At 43.0% G+C, this 26,148-nt stretch overlaps 1 protein-coding gene and 1 long non-coding RNA gene across 3 annotated transcripts in view; one reads left to right on the top strand and one right to left on the bottom strand.

Annotated features, from left to right (window-relative positions):
- The window catches only part of LOC311513895, a 37,909-nt gene extending 20,446 nt beyond the window's left edge, over window positions 1–17,463 (bottom strand). Inside the window, exons 1-2 of the long non-coding RNA XR_014709793.1 lie at window positions 17,415–17,463; window positions 5,196–5,605 (exon numbers count right to left, since the gene is read on the bottom strand). This is a non-coding gene — a long non-coding RNA (uncharacterized lncRNA). The remainder of the gene's footprint in view (window positions 1–5,195; window positions 5,606–17,414) is intronic.
- NME7 (NME/NM23 family member 7) overlaps window positions 1–26,148 on the top strand; it is a 178,575-nt gene that overhangs the window by 72,868 nt on the left and 79,559 nt on the right. For both annotated transcript variants that reach the window (XM_084616050.1, XM_084616051.1), the window contains one exon: window positions 1,872–1,977. In XM_084616050.1, the coding sequence (XP_084472176.1) occupies window positions 1,872–1,977 (106 nt within the window). The remainder of the gene's footprint in view (window positions 1–1,871; window positions 1,978–26,148) is intronic.

The raw sequence follows: 26,148 nt of genomic DNA, 5'->3' as shown, positions 1-26,148 counted from the left end.
TCTCTGTTTTTACAGGCCAAATTTGGGGTAATCTTAATTTAAGCATATAGGTAGGGACAAGGTTCTTGGTTTTTAGAATTCCACATAGATTTAGTTTGGTATTCCTGTATCTGAAATGTTGGTTCTTTTAGTCATTTCTCTTACTGTTCTTTCAGGAATCTGTTTTGTATATTGCCAGTTACACGTGTTACACTTGTAAATATTTTATCTTATTTTGCTTTTTCCTGGTGTTTTGGGGACTACTTTGTTTATTTAAAGTTAACAGTAGTCAATGGCAACAGACCAGAATAGAATAGTCTTTGAAACATGCTCTTCATTATCTATAAAAGGATCCAGGAAGTTGACCCTTTGCCTCAGATAGGTGTAAATACTTAAAATAAGGGTACATTTGGTAGCAGCAAAAACAGAAGTAATTTCTTCTTTTCTATTGAAAGAGCCCCTAAATTGCATTGTTTAGCTCATTGTTTAGATAGGGATCACAAGTCATTACAGGGACAAGAGCGATGGAGTGGGAAAATCTAAGTTCAGCTTAATTCCTTCTGAAATACAGTACTAAATAGCTGAGGCCTTGTCCACGCTATGGGGGGAGATCGATCTAAGTTACGGAACTTCAGCTACGTGAATAACGTAGCTGAAGTCAATGTCTTAGATCTACTTACCCCAGGGTCCATACTACGTGATGTCGATGGGAGACGCTCTCCCGCTGACTCCTCTTGCGCTTCTCGTTCAGGTGGAGTACAGGAGTTGACAGGAGAGCAATCTGTGGTCGATTTAGCGGATCTTCACTAGACCCACTAAATTGACCACCAATGCATCGATCATTGTGTGTCAGTCCCCCGGTAACTGTAGACAAACCCTCATAGGGAACTCAAGGAGATAAGCTTTACCCTGAGCCTGTTATACAAGGAAGAATCAGATGAATTTAGTGGTAACATCTCCAGGTTATTATTTCCTTTAAAAGGAAATTAATCAAATTCCCTTTTTTAAGTTGACTAATGCATCTTATTGGAGGCCATGTTCAGGGCGATTAGCTAATGTTCATTGGCAGGCTGTTCTGAGCACAATGAATGAATAGCATGGAAGGAAGGCATGGAGTTGGCGGTGAGCAAAGGAAACAAAAGGAGCAATTGGAAAAGAGGCTTGATCAGAATATGTGTGCAACATGTCAGGTTCGTAGGGCACTGCATTTTGGTGCAGAGCTATTCTACTTACTCACCCTGGCAGCCAGAACAGATGGGTCTCATTAACCCACATTCAGGAACATAAAAGGTAGTGTCTTTAAGGCAAGAAAAGGGTTTACAGAAGGCAGACAAGAAGTTCAGGCTAAAGTTTGTTGTTTATTTGTTTAAGGATAATCCCAAAATGAGTGGGAAGGAGGTCTGTTTGGACTCTAGCCTTATGTCTGTGTGTGCCGTATTGAGAACTGAGTGGGGATTCCAACCATTCCCACAGGCAAAGGGATGGAATGTGGGAGGAGGGGGAATGAGATCAGATATATAAATAAGGGAGAGGATTTGTGGAGTAATTTTTGTGGTGGGAGTGAAAAAGCTTGACCTGAAGGCAGAAAACTAGGAAGAGACGATTTTGGGAGAGGAGATTATGGCAGCAACATTTTGAACAGATTGAATGCGAATAGATGGAAGTGGGAAAGTGAAGAAGAAATGCTTACAGCAGCCAATGTGGGAGATACAATGATTAGCCATGCCCTGGGTATCAATGATGCTAGAGAGAGAAGTATAAATATAGGTGTTCTTATAGCACTATCTAAGTAAATGAGGCTGTGGATATCCCTGAACAATACTGTGTGTGCTAAAGATCTGAGACATGCAACTGTGTAACACTAAAATATTTTCAATTTCAATTACACCCAGGAACTGGAGTTGTTCTTTCCCTCAAGTGGAGGCCGTGGTCCAGCCAATAGTGCAAAATTTACAGACTGTACTTGTTGCATTATTAAGCCTCATGCTGTTAATGAAGGTGAGTAACGTGGGCCTGATCACACTGACATTACTAATTTGGTAGAATAAAAGTTTGCAGGGTCAGGGTGTGTGTTTCACTACTGACTCAGAAGTGCTGTATAGCACAATCGTGGCCTTTTAGATGGTTTACTGCTGTGATTTCCATCCTCAAAAAGCAAATCATGTACATTGTTTGGATAAATTATATTTCAGAATAAGGAAAACAAAAACCAAATACAATCTTAATGACAGAGTGTCACTCATTCTGTAATAGCCATCTCAAATTGCCTCAAAGTCTTTATCTGAGGAGAAGGGTGCATTACACAGGAAACAGACTTATAATATTTCTCCTATATCTACTTGACATAACTATGGTATATATAGTTTACAGTTCTTCCACTGTTTGTGTTTTATACTTTAATGGCAGTAGTTATGAAATATGAATCCTATGGCAGAAGATATAGCCCCTGTTGAACAAAACATACTTTATATTGTTCTTTGTAGCTCTTTGTAGCTTTGTAGCTCTTTGTGTCATCTGTGTTAGGGAATGCTATGTCCTTTCATCGTATTCTTATTAGAAAAGCTTGATGTCCACACATAACCACAGATAGACAATTCCATAACATTCCCTAGCCTTCAGATGCAGGAGCAATGTTTATAGTATAATAATGCAGTGTTTTGGCTCTAAGGCCTATGTATGAAGAACTAATATGTGGGATATAGCAGAGATTTTCCCCAAGCAGTCTGCAGGGCACTGCAGTGTTTTAGATAGCTCCTTTGTGAAAGCTGAAAGACACAGAGGAGGGGGCAGTAGTGGTCTCCAGGTCTCACTCAAGTGGGATAGCTGGAGAGCTTGCTGCAAACAATGGCTTTCCCAAGAAAGGATCTTGAACTTGCTGCTGCTAACTTCTTGCCCTTTATCTCTGTGAGGCCTTGCATAACATCTGCTATTGAAAGCTTTGCTGTGCAGCCAAGACAGAGCAATTTGGCACCAGCAGCAGCCTGGGCTTTGATCATAGATAAGTTGGCACATTTACTATGGTAAATGTTTCGATGAGGGCGAATAAAGTACATGGGAAAATTGTCAGACATCTGAAATTGAGTTTGAAATTACAAAATGAAGGGCCTGAACTGGGCTTTTTTAACTTTCATGCACAACTGTTCTTTCCTAAAGTCATTCAAAACTATCTTTTAATGAGACATCAGGAGTCCCTTTCCAGCCCTCTTTTGAGTTGCTGTATCTCTTTCATAAATGTCCGCCCAGGTCCTTTTGCCCAGTTTCTTAGTCTCCATCCAGGCCTTTCTCTGTCGCTACTGGACAAATCTTGCCCCCATTTTCACCAATGTACAGGGCTCCATAAGCACTAGAATTGGGGTGGTTCCACTGGGTGTGGGTGGCAGGGAGGTATTTTGGGGTTGTACAGGATGTGTATGCACTTTAGTGTGAGTTGGAACCCACCTTTGCAGCCTGAAAGATACAAGGATTAGGCTACGGTTGAGCCAGAAGATCCATTCAACTTCTTTAGTCCTTTCCTTCCCATCATGAATGGTTGGTAAGGCAGAAGCATAGCTGCTACACAGCTAAATTGAACAGCCTAAGAATATCTTCTCTGTGACTTCTCACCCATCCCTATGCCCTGGATTAGATAAATGGAATTACTTGATTTTAGACCAGGAAAACATATGAAAATGGTGGGATTTAATAACTATCTCCTGTGTAGCCTACTTAGGCTTTCCATTTCCTCTCTGTTCTCTCCTGTGTCATTTAGTGGTGCAAAAACCATAGATACTACAACCTAGAAAGTCATGAGATTTTGGAGGCAGGTTTGGGAAACCATCCAGAAGTTTAGGATTAGGCAGAAGTTTGGACACGGCGGAGGGATGAGTTGCTCGTGCCATGGCGGAGCCACCTTATACATTGAGTTTGGAATAGCTGAGCCAAAGCAACTCTGCTTCCATTGTGCAGCCTGAGAAGGAAGGAATCTTTCCTCACATGGCCCACGGGAACTCGCCTGTGCTCAGTCCACTTAACTGGGCCCATAGATCACTCGTGCCTCCTGGTAGTGGGGGGCACAATCTAAAGAGGAGGACATGTGACCGCCCCACATGTCTCTGTGCCACGACCCCCTGCACCCAGCCCGGGGCCACCGCACCTGTTACCTCTGGGGGGAGGTGCCCTGTCCTTCTCCTGCTGTGCCTCCACACTGGCATGTGCGGCTGCTTTCCTCTAGCAATTGGGCCTGGGCAGGGAGTGAGACAGAGCCACTTCTCACATGCTGAAGCTGGCTGCTCTGGGTCGTTGACTCTGTGCGGTGCATTGGCTCCCTGAGAGAGAGCCCAGCTGGAGAGGTGGCGGCAATGGGCTTCCCCCTGTCCAGGTCCTGCTGCCAGACTTAGTGGCCAAGCGAGCCGCAGTCCCTTCTCCCATCAGCATGTTTCCAGCTTCCTCGGTCCCTGTTCCTGGCAGCTGGGCTCAGATGGGGGGGGTGGCCCGCCACCACCACCACCTCCCCAGCCAGGCTGTCTCTCAGGCAGCTGCAGCGCTGCACAGATCGGCGACCTGAAGCAGCCAGCATGAGAAGTGGCTGGTCCTGCCCCTTCTGCTCCCCACCTGGGCCTAGCTGTCAGGGGGAAGGCGCAGTGGGAGAAGGACAGAGTCAAGCAGAAATCTCAGGAGTGGGGGGAGGGCATTTGACCCTGCATGCTCCCCTATGTGTTGCTTATGACTGGTCCTGTGCCAGGCTGGACCCCCTGGGATGTCACCTGATGTGCTGGGACACCACTGAGTCAGACTATTCTGCCAGCCTGGGCCCCCTTTTACCTGGTCTGGCTGGGCTAGGCTCCCCAGCCTTTTCCAGCCAAGCACAAAGGCAGGGCCACCCCCAGCTGCACAGAGAGACAGAGATCCACTCTGAGAAGGCTCATCTTAACGAGCTTGCCACAGCACACAGATGTCCACCCCCTTTAGAGTAGAAGCCCAAAATTATACGAAATTTGCCTCTTCACTCGATGTGGAGGAGAGTATGCACAACTTCTCCCTCCCCCCACACTCCTCATTAGAAATCACATCAACTGGGTTATACTGTAAATCAGAAATAAATGTATTAACTATTACAGGTGTATTTTAAGTAGTTAAGGAGGTAGAAGACAGAACAAGGCAGATTACTAAAAACATAAAACAGAGCATGCAAACTACACTTAATACATTAAAGAAACTGGTAACATGAAAGTTCTCACCCTAAATGTTGTTCTAATAATCTTCTTCACAGGCCAGATGCCCCTTCTAATGTGGGTCCAGTTCTTTCCCCCAGTTCAGTCTTAGTTGTTTCTAACAGTCATCTTGGGTGGGGTAGCGGGGGGAGAATTGATGGCTTGGATTGCCTCACTCCCCACCCTTAAATAGGATTTGCATAAGGCGGGAGTCCTTTGTTTCATCGTTTGACTCCCCCCACCACAGCTTCTCATGGAAAAGTACAGAATTCAAGATGGGTTTCAGTATCAGGTGACATGGTCACATACCTCTGTAGGGCCCCGTAGCCATTCTTCACAGGCTGACGCACAAGTTTACAGGAAGACTAAGCTCTTTAACAATCCATTGTCTCTTGCCGCTGGGCCATCAGCACTGTTGGGCTTTTTCATTGTTGTACCTGAAGTGTAAGCAGGGGGCATCACTCAAAGTAATATAGTTGAAATATAGATTCAGAGTAAATATTCCTAACTTCAGATACAGAAATAATACAGGCATACAATTGGATTATCACATTCAATAAATCATAACCTTTCCAATGATATCTCACAAGACCTATCTTGCATAAAGTATATCTGAGTTATGTCCTATTCATATCATATCATATATAAGCATATTTTCATAAAGAATATGGAATGACATGTCAGAGACCAAATCACTGGGGAGCAGATTTAATTCTTCTAGGCCTGTCCTTTTATAGGCCTCCTTCCCCCTCCTCATGCAACCTTTCTTAGACACTTTCTAGTCTTGAGTCTCTTTTCAAATAATACCAATATCACAGTGGCATCTCAGTTACCTTATATGCACAGGTACAGTGTTTTGTATTCCCTTGTATCCTGTGATGAAAGAGCCTATTGTAAAGGGCTATGTGCCAGCACTAACGTTGCTATTGGGAGCCTTAACTCTGACTTCCCTGACTTCTTTTTGCAATTAAGCTCTCAGCTTGAAAGTTGCGTGAACTTAGCCTTTGGTTCCTAATAATTTTGCCGCTGTTAGATTAGCACGTTATCATGCTTTGTGATCTTCACCATCCCTTCAGTGTCTAAACATTTCCCCACTCACACTGCCACAGCAATGGGCTGGGAGAAGAGGGGGTAAGCAAACCACTGACAGGGTTACTAGCAGGGCCGTCCCTACCCATACACAAAGTATGCAGCTGTGTAGGGCACCAGGAAATTTGGGGCACCAAATTTCCTGGTGCCTTACACAGCTGCATGATGCTCTAGCCTCTGCCCTGCCTCTTCCCCATGGCCCCGGCCCCTGCTCCGCCCCAGCCCCGCCCCCACTCCAGCCAGCCCTTCCCCTGAGGACTGCAGCAGGGGTCAGGCTCCCTGCACTCACTGGCGGGGGTAAGTAGAGCGACCCGGCCCCAGCCTGCTCCGCTCCCCTGGCTCCCAACTGCGCCGCCACTCCCCAAGCCTGGGAGCCAAGCAAGCTGGGGCCGGGTCACTCCACTTCCCACAGGAAGTGGCCAGCCCCCCCACGGAGGTCTGGGGCCCCACACAGACCCCCTCCCTTCCCATGGGGTATCAGAGCAGCAGAAGCTTTCAGACAGCAGTGAAAGATTGGATTTTGAGTTGTACAAGTTTTTAATCTAGAGCAACTAAAAATAAACCTTTTCAGTTTCCAGGCTTTGAACATGATTATCTAATTTCCATTAACATAATCAGCTCATTACATGTGTATAATTATGTGCAGTTGTACTAAAACACTTAAGTGCTTGAGCTTACAGAGAGCTTTCCATCTTCCCTTCCCCCGCGATCTTTGACTGAATTTATGATTTAAGATACGCTTTCTGATCCTATTTCCAATGGATTTTTTTCCTGCAGACTCCATATCATGATAGATCATTGCAGAAAAATGGCACACTTAGCCCTGTGCTGGAAGACACAGCCTAGTTTAACCATGACTGAGCCAGGGAGCTTTTCTGTGAGCTAAGTGGCTATCCGAGTCCTGAATCTAATCTCTAGTTTGCACCCAGTTAATTTTAGGACACAGTCCTTTTTTAGAAGCGGACTCTGATTACGGTAGATCATTTATAGGGCTCCTATCCAATGACAAAGCAGTGGAAAATCACTGTTGCTTTTATCTCCGGACTCACTGATCCACTCCTGACTGGAATAAAGAAACATCTGTTGCTAGGCAGCCAAAGCACCAGAACTTAGCAACAGTAGTACCTGCAGCAGAAACATGACGCAGTGATCAAAGGCATGTGATATGTAGTGCGAGTGAGAGCTCTGTAAATGTCTGCCAGGATGCAGAGAAACCCTAGGGGCCAGATAAAGGGATGACTGGGAGCTAGCTGAAGTTTAACTTCAGCCGGCAAGAGTGATAGAAACATATCACACTTGGAGTGGGGGGTAGAGATGTGGGTTTGGGGGATAGTATCATGATCCACAAAAGGATGAGTGTATCATGACATGTCTTTTAAAAAAGCAAAATACTCACTAGTTTCAGTCTACTGTCAGCAGAATACTTTGCCTAATATAGGATCAGAGCTCAGGTCCCTGGGCTCCCAGTTTGGGAGTGCCTTGAAGGCAGTGTATTCTGGCCTTGGAGGACAGAGAGTGCCTTGCATCATTCTAGCAACCCCCTGCCCCTGGCTGAAGCAAAGAACTGCTTTGGCTAATGGGGTGAACTGGAGGGTTGGAAGGACCATCACCATGATTCAGTGTTTTGAGAGAGATGGTGAGGTGTTGGTGGTATGTTTGGATTCTGCAGAGGGCTTATAGAAACATCCCACTTTCTCCTCATAGAAGTGAGGCTAGAGGAAGGACAGAGTACATGGTGGCTTTCTAGGAAGCTATGTTGTTTATGTAATGTGCCAGCATAGGAAATAGCCATTTCAATGGGGCAATAGGGATTCCGAGAGATTCACCATCCTCTAAAGTCCCAAAGATTTCTCCATTCTTTTAAAATATGTCCTCTCTTCTCCCCAGGCCGCCTCTTCAGCCAGACGGATGGTAATTAGTATAAATTCTTCAATCTCCTGGTTAGGATTATGGGGCACTGTTTAACGATAAGGTGTTTCTTGCATGTGTCTTTCCCCTGTCTCCACTCTGTGCTTGGAGCCTCTGCCAGTTCAGGCATGAGAGAGAAAGTGACAAACACTAACTCAAGTTTCTCCTGCTCAGAAGTTCCCCAGTGTCATGAGATATTAGTGTGGTCCTGACAAAGCTGATGAAAGTTCCTTTTGAGCCACTGGATTTCCTGAGTGAGCTCAGATTTCTTATATGGAAGATCATTTCCTGGTGGCAGTTTTTTATTGTATAGAGTAAGTTTCAGGTTCCACCTTCTACCAAATTTTATAAAGATAAGATAGTGCCACAGGCTTGGCCAAGTTTCATTCCAAAAGTAGTGGCAGTTTTCCACCTTAATACAATACGTGTTCTGCCAATGCTTTTTCTCGTGCCTCATGGCCATTCCTTTTCTTCACACTTCATGTGGAAAGGCTTTCATCTGGAAGGGATTAAAGCTCTTTAGAGGCTATCTCCTCTCTGAAGCCAAAGTGGGTTCCTCTAGTTCTGACTTGACACACATTGGCAGGAGATAATGTGTGGGAAGATTCACTATTACTGGTCATGCTGTACTTCAACAGTGATGAAAGAGCCCTTCAGTTTTCACGGTTGTTGATGCATCAGCTTTTATCTACACACTGGAAAATTAAAAATGAAAAGTTCATGAAGATAAGAGACCAAATTTGTACAATGTCTTCTGTAGTTAAAGAACAAGTTATTAAGAAATACAGAGTTTAATCAGGAGTCAGTCAGGGCTAAGAAGCAAGTGAAAAATATTGTGTTGAAAATACTTCCTCTGTTCTATGGAATGGTACACAAACAACAATTTGTGTAGGGATCCACCAGGGAGTTTGTTAGACAGAACTGTGGCAGTGTTGGAAAGTAACATTAATCGCCATTTAAGTAGAGGCAAAGACAATTGGGATCAAAGCCTGGAAATGTTGCATAAATGATAGATATGTCATGATGTTCCAGGAACAGAACTGGATGAAAATGCATGGCCAAGTTCTTTAAAGAATTGTTAAATTTGATTATGATTGCAGGAAAGTTGTATTATTAATACTTAGTGGATGTTAAAAGTAAATGCAATCTCCTAGGCACTTTCCAAATGTCCAGGAAGGATGGTCCTTGCTTCAAGAAGCTCTCAAGCTAAGCATGGATAGAATAGATGAAGGTTAGGGGCGAAGAGCAAATAAGTCCCAGTAGAAAAATCAATTAATGCCCCCCAACTAAGAGCTTTGGTTTTTGTAGTGCCATGATATCGACTTTCAAGGAAGTATATAGTCTTGAACCTTGGCCAAAAAGGTGTAACAGCAGCACCTAAGCCAGTGCAATCAGTAAAAAGCAGGATTCTGAATGTTGCTTTTCTGAATGGGTTCGGGGTGGGGTGGGGTGGGGGAGTGAATTGAAAGATCAGGGTTTTATAGCTACTGTAACTTAGCCATATTTCTAATAGGAATAGTGCCTTGTATATTACTGTACAATAGAGTAGACTTGAATTTTTTTCATGTATTTTGTGAAATGTAGCCTAGTTATATTTTGCTATAGGAACCAGAATTTGGAATTTTCTTACTGTCCTTGTTAAAAAATCTTATGCTTACTATTTCATAAACACAATATTTTTAATCTAACTTCTTTGCAAAGGGACAAGAAAAAAAAAGATAGTGAGAAAATAAAAACTTAAATTTGGTGGTTAAAATGTTGCTGGTGTATTTTATTTGACTATGTAAGTCAATTCAAGTTTTGCATGCTCTGGGCTGGTCTATACTAACACTAAGTCAACCTAAGTTACGCTACTTCAGTAAATTATGTAATTGAAGTCAGTGTAATTTAGGTTGACTTATAGTGGTGTCTACACCATGCTATGTCGATGATTGACGATCTCCTGTCAACATAGTTTCAACCTCTCGGGGAGGTGGAGTACGGACATCAACGGGAGTGCTCATCCATCAGCTTAGCGTGTCTTCACCAGACCTGCTAAATCGACACCGGTGCATTGATCGCAGCAGTGCCAATTTAGCCAGTAGTGTAGACATGGACTCAGATTCCAAGGCCAAAGGGAACCACTTGGGCAATGCTTCAGACTGCAGTGTCTAACAGGCACCAAGGAGAAACCCCTGCCCCCTTTTAGTCAAACCATGGCTCCATTGAAGTCAATGGTGTTTTGTCTTTGACTTCTTTGGGGTGAGGATTTCAGCCCAGAACTTTAAACCCAGAAATGCCAAGAGTTTAGAAAATCATTCAATCATACAAATGTACGACTGGAAGGGACTTTGACAGGTCATCTAGTCCAGTCCCCTGCACTAAGGCAGGACTAAGTATTGTCTACACCAGTATGTCTCAACCTTTCCAGACTACTGTACCCCTGTCAATAGTCTGATTTGTCTTGTGTACCCACAAGTTTCACCTCACTTAAAAACTTACAAAATCAGACATAAAAATACAAAAGTGTCACAGCACAAATTACTGAAAAAATGCTTGTTTTCTCATTTTTACCATATAATTGTAAAATAAATCAATTGGAATATAAATATTGTACTTACATTTCAGTATATAGAGCGGTATAAATAAATCATTGCCTATGAAACTTTAGTTTGCTAGTGCTTTTTATTTGCCTGTTGTAAAACCAGGCAAATATCTAGAGGAGTTGATTTTCCCCCTGGAAGACCTCTGAGTACCCCCAGGGGTACACGTATCCCTGGTTGAGAACTACTGGTCTATACCATCCTTGACAAGTGTTTGTTCAGTCTGTTCTTAAAAGCCTCCAGTGACTGAGATTCCACAATCTCCCTACACAATTTGTTCTAGTACTTACCTACCCTGATGGTTAGGAATTTTTCCCTCATGTCTGACCTAAATCTCTCTTGCTGCAATTTAAGCCCATTGCTTCTTGTCCTGTCCTCAGTGGTTAAGGAGAACAGTTTATCACTGCGACGGGTTTCCACGGGGTGCAACCTGGAACTGGGGTGCCACTAAGCCCTCGGTCTGTCTAGCCTGGGCTCCCTCTCACACTGTGCTACTGTGACAAGCTGCAAAGCCCTCTAAGCTTTCACTTTCAGCAGCATTCACACAGGCACAGACACACCCAGCTGCAATTATGTGCAGGCTTTGGCCCGCCACTGCATGAACCAACAAGGAATGCTTAACCGGTGGGGGATAAGCTTCTCCTAAAGCCTATTTTTTTTCCTAATAGTCCATAACCTTGAATAGGCCCTACACAGCCCACCATCTAGACTGGAAGCATTTTGTCTCGTGGGTGTCACCCAGGTGTGACTACATGTGAAATACAGATACATAGTCAATATTCATAAATTCAGATAAAAAAAGATGCACGCATACAAATAGGATCATCATATTCAGCAAATCATAACTTTTCCAATGACACCTCACATGACCCATGTTGTACAAAATGCATCATCATTATGCCATAACTATATCATCATAATATTACTATGAAAAATATGGGGTGCAGTGTCACAATCACCTTCCTCTTTATAACAACCTTTTACATACGTAAAGATTGTTGTCATGTCCCCCCTTAGTCTTCTCTTCTCCAGACTAAACAAACCCAATTATTTTTCAGTCTTTCTTTGTAGGTCATGTTTTCTAGACCTCTACTCATTTTTCTTGTTCTCCTCTGGAACTTTTCCAGTATGTCCACGTCTTATATGAAGTGTGCTGCTCAGAACTGGACAGTATTCCAGCTGAGGTCTTATCAGTACTCTGTAGAGCGGAAGAATTACTTCTTGTGCCTTGCTCACAACACTCCTGCTAATACATCCCAGAATTATGTTTACTTTTTTCTTAATGGTATCTCATTTTTGACTCCTTTTTAGTATGTGATCCTCTGTAACCCCCAGATCCTTTTCTGCAGTACTTCTTTCTTGGCAGTCACTTACCATTTTGTATTTGTGCAATTGATTATTCCTTCCTATGTGTAGTATCTTGCATTAATCCTTATTGAATTTCAGCCTATTAATTTCAGACCATTTCTCCAGTTTGTCAAGATCATTTTGAATTCTAACCCTGTTCTCCAAATCACTTGCTACCCCCTCCCAGCTTGGTATCATCTGCAAACTTTATAAGTGTACTCTCTAGATCAGTGGTTCTCAACTAGGGGTCCGGGGCCCACTGGGGGACCGCAAGCAGGTTTTAGGGGGTCCGCCAAGCAGGGCTGGCATTAGACCTGCTTGGGCCCAGGGCAGAAAGCCAAAGCCCCCACAACCTGGGGCTGAAGCCCGGTGCTCTAAGTCCCGCCACCCAGCCGAAGCTGAAGCCTGAGCAACTTAGCTTCGTAGTACCCCCTGTGGCATTGCCCTGCTTCCTACCCCCTAACGCTGGCCCTGGCTTTTATATGGAGAAAAACAGTTGTTGTGGCACAGGTGGGCTGTGGAGTTTTTATAGCTTGTTGGGGCGGGCCTCAGAAAGAAAAAGATTGAAAACCCCTGCTCTACACCATTATCTAAATATTTAATGAAGATATTGAACAAAACTCGATAGATCATCAAACCAGCTCGTTTCCTGATGGAACTAGGGATTTCATGGGACCTATCCAAATGAATGGCTTGAATAAGGGGTGAATCTACAGGGGTGAAAGCCATAGAGTAGTGAAGGCTCTAAAGGACTATCTGAAGTTTGAGTGGGAAGCCACATAGAGCCGAGCTCCCATACTTATATCAGATTTTGTTCTTTAAAAAAAAAAAAAAAGAGGAAAAGAGCAGGAAATTCTTGTTTGTTTCCTTTATTAATTAACCCCTGTCCTTTGTCTGTGTGCATAACAATAGGTCTTTTATAGCATGATTATACAACGCTGGGCACGGGAATGATGTGGATCACTTGCTAAGCTGTGTGGAAGAAAGCAATAAAAATTTTAATCTGACTAAATGTAAAGTGATGTATAGGCTGTATTAACAGGATCTGGGACCCTATCCTGGGAAGCAGTGACTCTGAAAAAGATTTGGAATCATGCTTGATAATCAGCTGACATGAGCTCTCAGTGTGATGGTGTGGCCAAAGAGATAATGCAATCTTTGGATGTACAAACGGGGGAATCTTGAGTAGTGGTAGGGAGATTATATTACCTCTGTATTTGGCACTGGTGCGACAACTCCTGGAATACATTGTCTAGTTCTGGTGTCCGCAATTAACGAATGATGTTGATAAATAGGAGAGGATTCAGAGGAGAACCGCAAGAATGATTAAGGGATTGAAAAATATGCCTTATAGTGTTAAACTCAAAAAGCTCAATCTGTTAAATTTAACAAAATGACAGTTAAGAAGTGACTTGATCAGTCTAAAAGTATCTAAATGCAGAACAAAAAATTGATAATAAAGGACTTTTTAGTCTAGCAGACAAAGTTCTAAAGATCCAGTGGTTAGAAGTTGAACCTAGACCTATTCAGATTAGAAATAAAGTGCAAGTTTTTAACAGTGAGGATAATAAACCACTGGAACAATTTACAGGAAGTGGTGGATTCTCCATCAGTGGCAATTTTTAAATCAATTTTAAAATCTGTTTTTCAAAGAGATATGCTTTAGTTCAACAACAGCTATTAGACTTGAAGCAATAATTAATTCAGGGACGTCTATGGCCTATGTTATAGAGATCAGACTAGATGATCACAGTGGTTCCTTGTGGCTTTATAATCTATGAGGTAGTCTTCAACTAAGAATGCAATCTAATAGAAAACAAAGCGAGCAGAATCTCTCTCACACGTTGCAGAAGATACTCTGTAATAAGGTGACCTCAGTTCACCTTTGGCCTATTTTGAATAGACAATAAATCATAAGAAGGACATCAACAAAACATTCTCACTTAATTTTATATATTAAATAATTACTTAATGTTTTACACATTTATAGCACTGTATATTAAGTAATCTTGCTAACACAGTGAGGCAGGTAAACATTATCTTCTTTTAATAGATGGGCAAACTTAAGCAGAAAGTGTATTTTATTTTATTTTTATTTTTATTTTAGTTCGCTACTACTAAGACAAGTATAACTCAGATAGAAACAACACAGAGGACAACAATTGAATCTCAAGCATGTGCAGAAATATGGTCTGTGAGGGAAACGTAGAGAGGGGTTCGCAAATGAAGTAAAAAGAACAGGAGTACTTGTGGCACCTTAGAGACTAACAAATTTATTTGAGCATAAGCTTTCGTGAGCTACAGCTTACTTCATTGGATGCATGCAGTAGAAAATACAGTGGGGAGATTTTATATACACAGAGAACATGAAACAATGGGTGTTAGCATACACACTGTAACAAGAGTGATCAAGTAAGGTGAGCTATTATTACCAGCAGGATGCGGGGTGGGGGGGAAGAGGGAACAAAAAACCCCCAACCTTTTGTAGTGATAATCAAGGTGGGCCATTTCCAGCAGTTGACAAGAACATGTGAGGAACAGTAGGAGGTGCTGTCGTCATCTTGAATAGGTTGGAATATGAACAAGAGGCTGCTAGACAGCTCTCCAACACCACTTTCTACAAGCCATTACCCTCTGATCCCACAGAGGGTTACCAAACGAAACTACACCATCTGCTCAAGAAACTCCTTGAAAAAGCACGAGAGCAAATCTGCACAGACACACCCCTAGAACCCCAACCAGGGGTATTCTATCTGCTACCCAAGATTCATAAACCTGGAAATCCTGGATGCCCCATCATCTCAGGCATTGGCACCCTGACAGAAGGATTGTCTGGCTATGTAGACTCCCTCCTCAGACCCTACGCTACCAGCACTCCCAGCTATCTTTGAGACACCACTGACTTCCTAAGGAAACTATAGTCCTTCGGTGATCTTCCTGAAAACACCATCCTAGCCACTATGGGTGTAGAAGCCCTCTACACCAACATTCCACACAAAGATGGACTACAGGCCATCAGAAACAGTATCCCCGATAATGTCACAGCAAACCTGGTGGCTGAACATTGTGACTTTGTCTTCACCCATAACTATTTCACATTTGGGGGACAATGTATACCTTCAAATCAGCGGCACTGCTATGGGTACCCGCATGGCCCCACAGTATGCCAACATTTTTATGGCTGATTTAGAACAACGCTTCCTCAGCTCTTGTCCCCTAATGCCCCTTCTCTACTTGTGCTATATTGATAACATCTTCATCATCTGGACCCATGGAAAAGAAGCCCTTGAGGAATTCCACCATGATTTCAACAATTTCCATCCCACCATCAACCTCAGCCTGGACCAGTCCACACAAGAGATCCACTTCCTGGACACTACAGTGCTAATAAGCGATGGTCACATAAACACCACCCTGTACCGGAAACCTACTGACCGCTATGCTTACCTACATGCCTCCAGCTTTCACCCTGACCACACCACACGATCCATTGTCTACAGCCAAGCTCTACGATACAACCGCATTTGCTCCAACCCCTCAGACAGAGACAAACACCTTCAAGATCTCTATCAAGTGTTCTTACAACTACAGTACCCACCTGCTGAAGTGAAGAAACAGATTGACAGAGCCAGAAGAGTACCCAGAAATTACCTACTACAGGACAGGCCCAAAAAAGAAAATAACAGAACGCCACTAACCATCACCTTCAGCCCACAACTAAAACCTCTCCAACGCATCATCAAGGATCTACAACCTATCCTGAAGGATGACCCATCACTCTCACAGATCTTGGGAGACAGGCCAGTCCTTGCTTACAGACAGCCCCCCAACCTGAAGCAAATACTCACGAGCAACCACACACCACACAACAAAACCACTAACCCAGGAACCTATCCTTGCAACAAAACCCGTTGCCAACTGTGTCCCCATATCTATTCAGGGGACACCATCGTAGGGCCTAATCACATCAGCCACCCTATCAGAGGCTCGTTCACCTGCACATCTACCAATGTGATATATGCCATCATGTGCCAGCAATGTCCCTCTGCCATGTACATTGGCCAAACTGGACAGTCTCTACGTAAAAGAATAAATGGACACAAATCAGATGTCAAGAATTATAACATTCAAAAACCAGTTGGAGAACACTTCAATCTCTCTGGTCACTCGATTACAGACCTAAAAGTGACAATTCTTCAACAAAAAAACTTCAAAACCAGACTCCAACGAGAGACTGCTGAATTGGAATTAATTTGCAAACTGGACACAATTAACTTAGGCTTGAGTAAAGGCTGGGCATGGATGGGTCATTGCACAATGTAAAACTATTTCCCCATGTTTATTCCCCCTCCCCCGGTTCCCCACATGTTCTTGTCAACTGCTGGAAATGGCCCACCTTGATTATCACTACAAAGGGCGGTGGGTTTTTTTCCCTCCCCCCCTGCTGGTAATAGCTCACCTTACCTGATCACTCTTGTTACAGTGTGTAGGGTAACACCCATTGTTTCATGTTCTCTGTGTATATAAAATCTCCCCACTGTATTTTCTACTACATGCATCTGATGAAGTGAGCTGTAGCTCACGAAAGCTTATGCTCAAATAAATTTGTTAGTCTCTAAGGTGCCACATGTACTCCTTTTCTTTTTGCGGATACAGACTAACACGGCTGCTGCTCTGAAACCAGCAAATGAAGTAGGTTTTTAAAGGGGATTTTGGAGGATGAGAGAGGGGCACTTAATCTGTTACAGTGCTTGTCAAGGTTCCTTCCCCACTCTGAACTCTAGGGTACAGATGTGGGGACCTGCATGAAAACCTCCTAAGCTTACTTTTACCAGCTTAGGTTAAAACTTCCCCAAGGTACAAACTATTTTACCTTTTGCCCTTGGACTTTATCGCTGCCACCACCAAATGTCTAACAAGTATATAATTGGGGAAGAGCCCGTTTGGAAACTTCTTTCCCCCCAAAATTCTCCCAACCCTTACACTCCCTTTCCTGCGGAAGGCTTGATAAAAATCCTCACCAATTTGCATAGGTGACCACAGACACAAACCTTTGGATCTTAAGAACAATGAAAAAGCAATCAGATTCTTAAAAGAAGAATTTTAATAGAAGAAAAAGTAAAAAGAATCACCTCTGTAAAATCAGGATGGTAAATACCTTACAGGGTAATCAGATTCAAAACGTAGAGAATCCCTCTAGGCAAAACCTTAAGTTACAAAAAGACACAAAAACAGGAATCTGTATTCCATTCAGCACAGCTTATTTTCTCAGCCATTTAAAGGAATCAGAATCTAACACATATCTAGCTAGATTACTTACTAAATTCTAAGACTCCATTCCTGTTCTGTCCCCGGCAAAAGCATCACACAGACAGAGAGGGAGGCTTTGTTTCTCCCTCCCCCCAGCTTTTGAAAGTATCTTGTCTCCTCATTGGTCATTTTGGTCAGGTGCCAGCCAGGTTATCCTAGCTTCTTAACCCTTTACAGGTGAAAGGGTTTTTCCTCTGGCCAGGAGGGATTTTAAAGGTGTTTACCCTTCCCTTTATATTTATGACAGTGCTGTATCAAAATGAGAGCAAGATTGTACACTTGACTACAAGCAAATATGCAGTAATCTCGTCATATTTCATAGATGTGTCATATATTGAAAAAGAGAGAAGCCACCACTGCGAAAATATCCAGTTTTCATTCGTTTGTGACAATTCTGCCTTTATTAACATGGTAGAAATAAAATGGCTTGCATAATTGGTCAAAGGAAAATGAAGATGCAATTGGAAAGGATATTCCTATGACTATACAGAGAACCAAGCCTCAATACGTTTTCGCCCTAGGAAAAAATGCTGCAATAATGTGAGAGCATTGTATACTATTTCAAAACTGTTTTCCTTCAAAGAAGGAAAACCATGCAGTCCTCATTCAGGACTAGGTACATGCCAAATTAAAAAACCTTTTTGAGTTTTCAGTGTGAGAAAATGTGTCTGGAAAATATTTTTAAATAGGCACTTTTTAAAAAAGTATTCAGATAACTCAAAACTGGCTGAATGGATTGTTCTGAAATTTTCTCTCCCACCCAAGAAAAAAAATAATTTCTGGATTCAGACTAAATGCAAGAAATTTTCTGCCCAAGATATATTTTCCACAAATAAGTGTGTATTATGAATAGGTCAGTGGCAACTACATTGTGAACTGATCTAATCCTAGAAACCTAGGTGCTATGATAATCTTAATAATAACAATAATAATCAGAGTCAGAATTCCTGTACTGTGTGGCTTAAGCCATGTAGATGGGAGTGTATGGAAAGGTCCGTGAGGAACTCAAAGTATTCAGTAATTTAAAAATCAAGAAATATTTGTTGGAAAATAGCAACCGAAAGAAAATGGAAGTGGGATTAATACAAATCCGTGCAGGTGTTGTAAATCAGTACCTCAGGTAATTTGAGACTTGCCTGTAGATATTTCCACTTTCAAGACAGGACAGTGCTGCTGAGTTTTTGAAGCCATCTAGAAAAGCTGTGCTGTTTAGGGTCTTGTAAGTGACCCCTCATAGACCTGAAAATTTATGTCCAAGTCTGTGAAAGAGATGAGCCATCTCAATTGCTTCAGTCCCTTTTTTCTGCAGTTACCTGTGGACATAAGGATCCATTGCTCTATGCTTGGAGTATTTTGTTTGGCTTTTAGGCCAAACCTGTGTTTTTTCTAGATTACTTGTTTTAGTAATTTAGTCTTAATAGCTCAGGGTAGATGTTCATTATTAGGTTGGTTCTGAAGGACAAGAGTTACTGATGAGTAACCCTTTTCTTCTTTTTCTAAATACTAAGTGAACCAGACATTAGAGCAAAGAATTCAATCTGCGCTTCTCTCTAACTTTTTACAGTTTTTTTTGAGTGGGCAGAGGGAGGAGGAATTTGGAAGGCAGATATATTTCAAAGCATTGTAACTGATCTTGTGGTCTTAGCCACTCCTTGCTGAAACTCAAAATATCCATATTCTGGCATAATATGGCATAATAAAGTGCCATTTATCGTCAAGGTTTTGATTATAATTGACATAATGTAATGTAGAGAATACTGGTTTCATCCTCAGTGAAGATTAATGTCTTTAGTATATATGAGGGAGAAAGTCTTTAAAATAAAAATCTTTTAAGCCGGGACATTTATATATATAGCACTTTGGGATTTTCAGGTGCAAGACATTAGAGAAGAGGACATGTAGCTCTTTTTAAACAGAGGTGCCAAGGGTGATCCTGGGAATTACAGACTAGTGAGCCTTACTTCATTACCAGCAAAACTGATTGAAACAATTTTAAAAAAACCAAACACCCAGATGATCAGAATATGATCAAGACTAACCCCTGTGACTTCTGCTAAGGAAAATTTTGCTTCATTCATCTATTAAATCCTTTAAATATGCCTCTTGTGAAGGTGAATAAAACAGAACCAGCTGACATAATTCATCAGCACTTCCAGAAACACTGGGACAAAGTCCTTCTCAAGAGGCTATTAGGCAGCTTGATTTAGCGAAGCATGGCATGTGCTTAAATCTATGCTTGTGTTTAGTTTAACTGCTTTGCTGGAAAATAATGGACTTAAGTGTGTATTTTACATTAAGTATCCACTTTAACTGGCTTTTCCTAATCTGGGCCAAAATTACAGGGTGAGAGGCAAAATATTGGATTAGAAATTGGCTAAGAGACAGAAAGCAAAGGACTATGAATAAATTGTTAATTTTACCATAGGAAGAGATGAACAGGTGTGTCACAAGCATCTCTACTAAGATCAGTGTTTATAATATATTTATTAATTATCTGGAAAAATGGGTGAACAATGAGCTGGCAAAATTTGCAGAGGATACAAAAGTATTTAGGGCAGTGAAGACCAGAAAAACCTGTGAGGAACTTCAGCGAGACCTAACAAAGCTAGGTCAATAGACAGCACAACAGCTGATGAGATTCATTATTGACAAATGCAAAGTAATACATTGAATAAAGTAAGGTGAATGAGTAATTCAAATTATTCCTTCCAATGTGTAACCTGTGGGAAGATACTTGGGTTTCGTTTTGTGCACAGCTCAATGAAGTTCTCTGTTCAGTGTGCAGTAGCATTCAAATCTGCAAATAAAATGTTAGGATGCATAAATAGGATGAAAAATAATATATCTATATATAATATTGACTGTATTAGAATACCATTATATACAGTAATAGTGTATCGTCACCTTGAATACTGTGTTCAGTTCTGTTCACCCTATCTCAAAAAAGTTATCACAAAAGAGATTGAAAAGATTGGGACTATTTACTCTAGAGAGGAGTAAGAAGGAACATCATAAAGGTACACATATGAATGAATGGCAGAGAGAAGGTAGACCAGGGTTTTCTGTCCCACTTTCTCCTAACACAAGAACAAGGGCATGTTCAATTAAAAGGAAACCCAGAAATCTCAGTCTGTCTCTCTGGCATTTCCTTGTTGGGGTCCATAGTTGTCAGCACAAGTTCAGCATGGCTAAAACACAGCTCTCAGTTTTCCCCCTCAAGTGTCCCCCCATTTCCTTTCTCAATCAATGTGGACAACATCACCATCCTGCTGGTAACTCAGGCCCATAACCTGGGCATCCTCTACACACACATCTGCAAATCTACCTCATTATCCTCCTTCAGATCCCTCCTCAAAACTTTCCTTTTCTGTGATGCTTACAAAAAAACTTGACAATGGTTAGGTCACTGGTATGTTGAGATCACTGGCGCTCATCCTGACCGGTATTGTCTCATTGTTGCCTTATACTCCGCATTCAGTAAGTCCGTATCTATCTGTTGCCTCTAGTCTTATACTTTAGATTGTAAGCTCTTTGGTGCAGGGACGCTCCTTGTTTTGTGTTTGCACAGTGAGAACAGTGGAATCCTGATCCATGAGTGGGGCTTCTAGACTCTACAGCGATATAAATAATAATAAAGGAAATACTTTCATACAATATACAATTAGCCTGTGGAATTCATAGCCTCAGGTAAGCATTGAGGCCAAGATCTTAGCAAGAGTAAGAAAAAAGTGTATATTTATAATAAGAAGACGACTATGCAGTTATATTAGTAAGAATTAAGGAAACATCCAGAAGTTTGGAAGGGATAGAAAACCTCAGTCTTCAGGATAGAAACTGACCACAGCTGATATGAGTTAGGAAGAAATGCCCCTGTCATGGGGTCCATTCACTGCAGATGGCACTGCCTCTTGGAAGTTCTGGGCATTAGCTCTGCCAGGCCAGCGCCCTCCTTTGGTGGTGTCTCCCCTGTCATCTTCTCGCTCCAGGAAATGCAGCCTCCTCTTTGTGACTCTGCTCTCTTGTCAGATCACTCACCATTCCCCCCTTCTGGGGTACAGTCTATCAAAGTCTCCGTCACTCCCACAGCGACCCAAGCAGTCTTCCAGTTCACTGCCCCGCCAGTGCCACTTCCTCAGTGGCAGGTAGGGGAACTCAGGTCTGCCCTCTACTCTGGGTTCCAACCCAGGGATCCTACAATACACAGTCAACGTCTGTGCAGTCCCCAGCCTTGCTGCTTATCCCTGGGCTGCTTCCTACCCCGCGTGCCACAGGCTCTCTTCTCCACCCAGCTCTCTTCAGGGTACACCCTTCTCAACGGGCCTGGCCTCCAGGGTCCTACGTTTTCCCCAGGTTCCCTCCTTCCCTCTCTACTAATCAGAGGGTGACTACAAACTTCTTTCTGGCCACCCTTGCTGCTGCCAGCTTCCTGGGTTTATACTAGACCGGCCCACCTCTGCTCAGGTGAGCTTCCTCCTAATGAGGGTTTTCTTTCCACCCTTCATTCCCCCACCCCTTACAGCCTAGTTGGTTGATTGGGCCTACTTTAGCCCTCTCAGAGCCAGTATGAGGACTACACCCCATCACAGTCCCCATGAGCATGTTAGCCCGTAACTCCCTTCCTACTGCAGGGTTTCTTGTACCTTGCTCTGAAGCATAGAGCTGGTTGGAACACCTTCACCAAAATGTTCTGTTTTGTTGAAGATGTATTGTCTTTGGGAGATCCAGTTCTAGGCCCTGCTCTGTGATGTGAGCTGGGATGAAAAGTGCTGCTCTGAATCAGGCAAAGCAGGGGCTTGATCCTGGGTCTCCCACATCCCGGGCGAGCACCCTAACTGCCAGGCAAAAAAAAAAAGAAAAAGACAGACAGATGTACACCCATCCCCTCTCCGCAAACACAATTCTGTTTGCACAAAAACATTCAAAAGGTTTTGCTTTCATTCCACTGCCAAATGAAAACAAAACAAGCAGAACTTCAAAAGTTGCAGTGAAATGGAATTGTCATCCTCCAGTCATTTCTCCTGAATCCTCCGACACTTGAGATTGGATTAGATCAGTGGTTTTCAAACTGTGGGCTGCAACCCAGTACTGGATCACGGAATGGAAGGCACTGGGTCGTGGTGGCTCTGGTCAGCACTGCTGATCGGGCCGTTAAAAATGCCGTCGGCAGTGCTGCCTGGATAAGGCAGGCTAGTTCTTACCTGTTCTGACACGGGCACTGCACCCCGGAAGCGGCCAGCAGCAGGTCTGGCTCCGAGGTGGTGGGGTCACAGGACTCTCTGTGCTGCCCCTGCCCCGAGCACCGGCTTCACATTCCCATTGGCCGGTTCCTGGCCAGTGGGGACTCGGGGGGGGTCAGTGCCTGTGGCCGAGAGCTGTGTACGTGCCTTCGTCTAGGAACCAGACCTGCTGCTGGCTGCTTCCAGGGCACAACGCGGTCCACGGTCCACGGTGCCAGGGCAGGCAGGAAGCCTGCCTTAGCCCCCCCCGCTGCGCTGCTGACTGGGAGCCGCCCGAGGTAAGCCTGTGCCCCAACCCCCTGCTTCAGCCATGAGCCCCCTCAAACCCGGAGCCCTTTCCTGCACCCCAAACCCCTCATCCCCCCACCCCCACCCCAGAGCCTGCACCTCCACCCCAGAGCCCTGACTCTCTCCCGCACCCCAACCCTCTGTCCCAGCCCTGAGCCCCTCCCAAAAACCCCTTATCCCCAGCTCCATTGGGTCATGGACATTAACAATTTTCTTCAACCGGGTTGCCAGAAAGAAAGTTTGAAAACCACTGGATTAGATGGACCATTGTTTGAGCCAATTTGGCAATTTTCATGTTCCTGTGGAGAAACTATTTTTTCCCTTTAAAAGAGAGACACTGCAGGAGTGAAATGTGTTTAACTGGGGGCAGAACATTATGCAAATGAATTAATAGAGAAAGGAGAAGGGAAGTCAGTGTTCTGACTTATCTAGATGACACACACTCCCCAACTGTTGACTGGCACTCTTTGAAAAGCTCAAGTGGGATGGCAAATCCAAGAAGAAGTGAAGGGAACATAGCATCTCTACCCATGACTGTCCAGAGTTGGGCTACTGGCTAGTAGATCTGGGAATTGACAAATCAACTATTAGATGAACATGTGGCATCTGTAAACCAGGCATGTTACTCCAGTCAATTGTTTTGCAAACATTTGTATCATCTTATAAAGTCTGATGTTCTCCACTACTCCTTTATTATATATGATTGAAAAATTATCCTTTTATGCTACAAGGTAGCAAATTGTTGAAAACCACTGCAACTAATGAGATCTAATGCCTCATCTGTTCATCTGATTAAAATGTGCTGGAAGATTATCTGTCCAGTGTTAGTGCCTAGTAACCTAATGCTGTCTAGGAGACACAAAGCTTTCTCTCTCAGTTTTTATGCCGAAGGTTATTTGTTATGCATATTTGCTAGGATTAGTTTTAAATTCCCCCAGTTGTATTTAGTAAGACTGTGATTTCTTTTGTATGTTGTCTCTGAAAATTAATCCTGACTAACCCCTAATCTGCAGCTTTGATTTGATTTGGCTTCTTTCTGCACTTAAATATGTACTGTCCCTGTTTGGAGGGTCTTTAAGAAGTAGCTCGTTTCACTATTTCACTTGGATTTTAAAGTGGTTACTCTTTTTAAAAAAAAGTCATAAATTTTTGTAAGCTGCTGAAATGACTATCTAATTAGTTCTTCTTTCCTACCCCATATACTCAGAAATGTGAGCACATAACCCCTTCCACTACTGCATTTGGCTGAAACCATGGTCCTGAACAGTGGGAGTTTGCCACTCTATTGCTCTAGGGTTGCCATCTATTTGGGTTTTTTTATGTATTGCTCCATTTATATTCTGCAAGTGCATTGTTGTTAGGAAAAGGGCATCTGTCTATTGGTTAAAGCAGGGCAGTGGGAGCCAGCACTCCGGGGTTCTAGTCCCCCACTGCCACTGATTTGCTATCAGGCTTTTGGCAAATAACTTATCCACTCTGGGCCTCAGTTTCCACTGCTGGGAAGTGGAGATGACAATCCCCCCATTAGAGATGTGGCATGTGGCTTAATATCTGTTTGTGAAGTGCTCTGATGAGATGAGTTGTTATATAAGCACAGTGGTGGTGGTGGTAACAGTAGGTTATTCTGCTGAGATTTTAAACTGGCCATGTCCATGGTGGATGCGAGGTCATGCAGGCGGGGTGGAGCAGCGAACTCTTCAAAATAGCACCCTCCATCCTGTGCAGCATGATACCAGACAAAACCATGACCAGTTTTATATCTGTACTGGCCAGGACAGACCTTGAAAAAACAGGACTATCCAACTTAAAAGTGGATGAATGGCCTGCTTAGCCAGATTTATAAATTTGCCCATTGGCCTTTTCAGTGGGGGGCAATCCTCACCCTCTTACTCTGAATAGTTGAGGAAGCTTATCATGAGGAGGTTTTTTGGGGGTAATTCTTCTCCCAGACATTTTGCTATGGGAGAGGATGACATGGGCCAGTGAAATGAATTCCATTAGTTCAGCTTTTGAAATGCTGTAGTAATGAGTGATCTTTCTGGAATCACAAGAATTTCTGCAGCTAGGATGAAATCAGGAAGTGCCATGGGAGAAAAAAGAAAAGGAGTACTTGTGGCACCTTAGAGACTAACAAATTTATTTGACCATAAGCTTTCGTGAGCTACAGCTCACTTCATCGGATGCATTCAGTGGGAGAAAAGTACATATTGCTAGATCTATCATGGTTCATTATTTAAAGAACTTTGTGCCAAAGAAACTGGGTTGAAGTGTTCCAAACATGTCTGAGCCCCTCTCACTAAGTAGTCTGTCTTCTCTCCCACAGATGAACAAAATCTTAATAACCTTAATAAAGAAGAAACACAAAGTTGAATGGTAGAATTCCAGTATCCTTTATTCCTCTACAACATAGATTTTACTAACTGCATTTAAAACTGGTGAGGATAAAAGTCCAATAGAGAGCAGGTCTATGTTACCCACAGGCTCAGATACATGATGAATATTTAAACAAACAGTGTGCATGTGCCAACCAGATAGACTGGTGAATGGCTAACTGTTATTTATTGATAAAGTTTAAAAACCGAGATCTTCAGCCAATGGTATGGCTGCTATTTCACAACAAGTAGTTCAGCCTTTGCTATTCCTCTGCTTCTTCCCTTTCTTCCTTGGCTCCCCCCAAAAATGTGGCTGTTGGTTGCAGGAATTTAGAGGATGGAGGATCCTTTCCTCTTTTCCCTCTGCAGCTGTCCTGTAATCCCTTAACTGTTGAAGGTAGAATGGTGACAATTCCCTACTCTGCCACAGATTTCCTGAATGACCTTGGGCAAGTCATTTAGTCTGAGTCTACACTGCAAAGCAATAGGGCTCAAACCCTGGGTCTGGTCTTGACTTGATCTTGAACCCTTCACTCCCATGGTGTCCTGGGATCCTAGGTCTGAGTCAGTCTGAGAGATTTGTTTGTAGATGGAAAGGGGGTTTGAGCTCAAGTCTGAATCTGAGCCTGTTCTCACATTGCAATGTAGACATACCCATTATATCTCTGTGCCTCGGTCACCCCCTCTGTATAATGGGGATAATATCTACCTACCTACAGGGGTGTTGTGAGATTAAATACATGAAAAATTAGGAGGTGCTTAGATACTGTAGTAAGGGAGGGGCCATATGAGTAATTAAGAGAGATTGCCAGACAGCTTCCGGACATCTAGATTCTCTTTCTCTCTC

The sequence above is a fragment of the Lepidochelys olivacea genome (genome assembly GCF_965140295.1).
Source record: "Lepidochelys olivacea isolate rLepOli2 genome assembly, chromosome: 1".
In the NCBI taxonomy this organism is placed as follows: domain Eukaryota; kingdom Metazoa; phylum Chordata; order Testudines; family Cheloniidae; genus Lepidochelys; species Lepidochelys olivacea.
The sequence above is the reverse complement of the archived record's forward strand: the minus strand, read 5'-3'. Positions and strand labels throughout refer to the sequence as shown.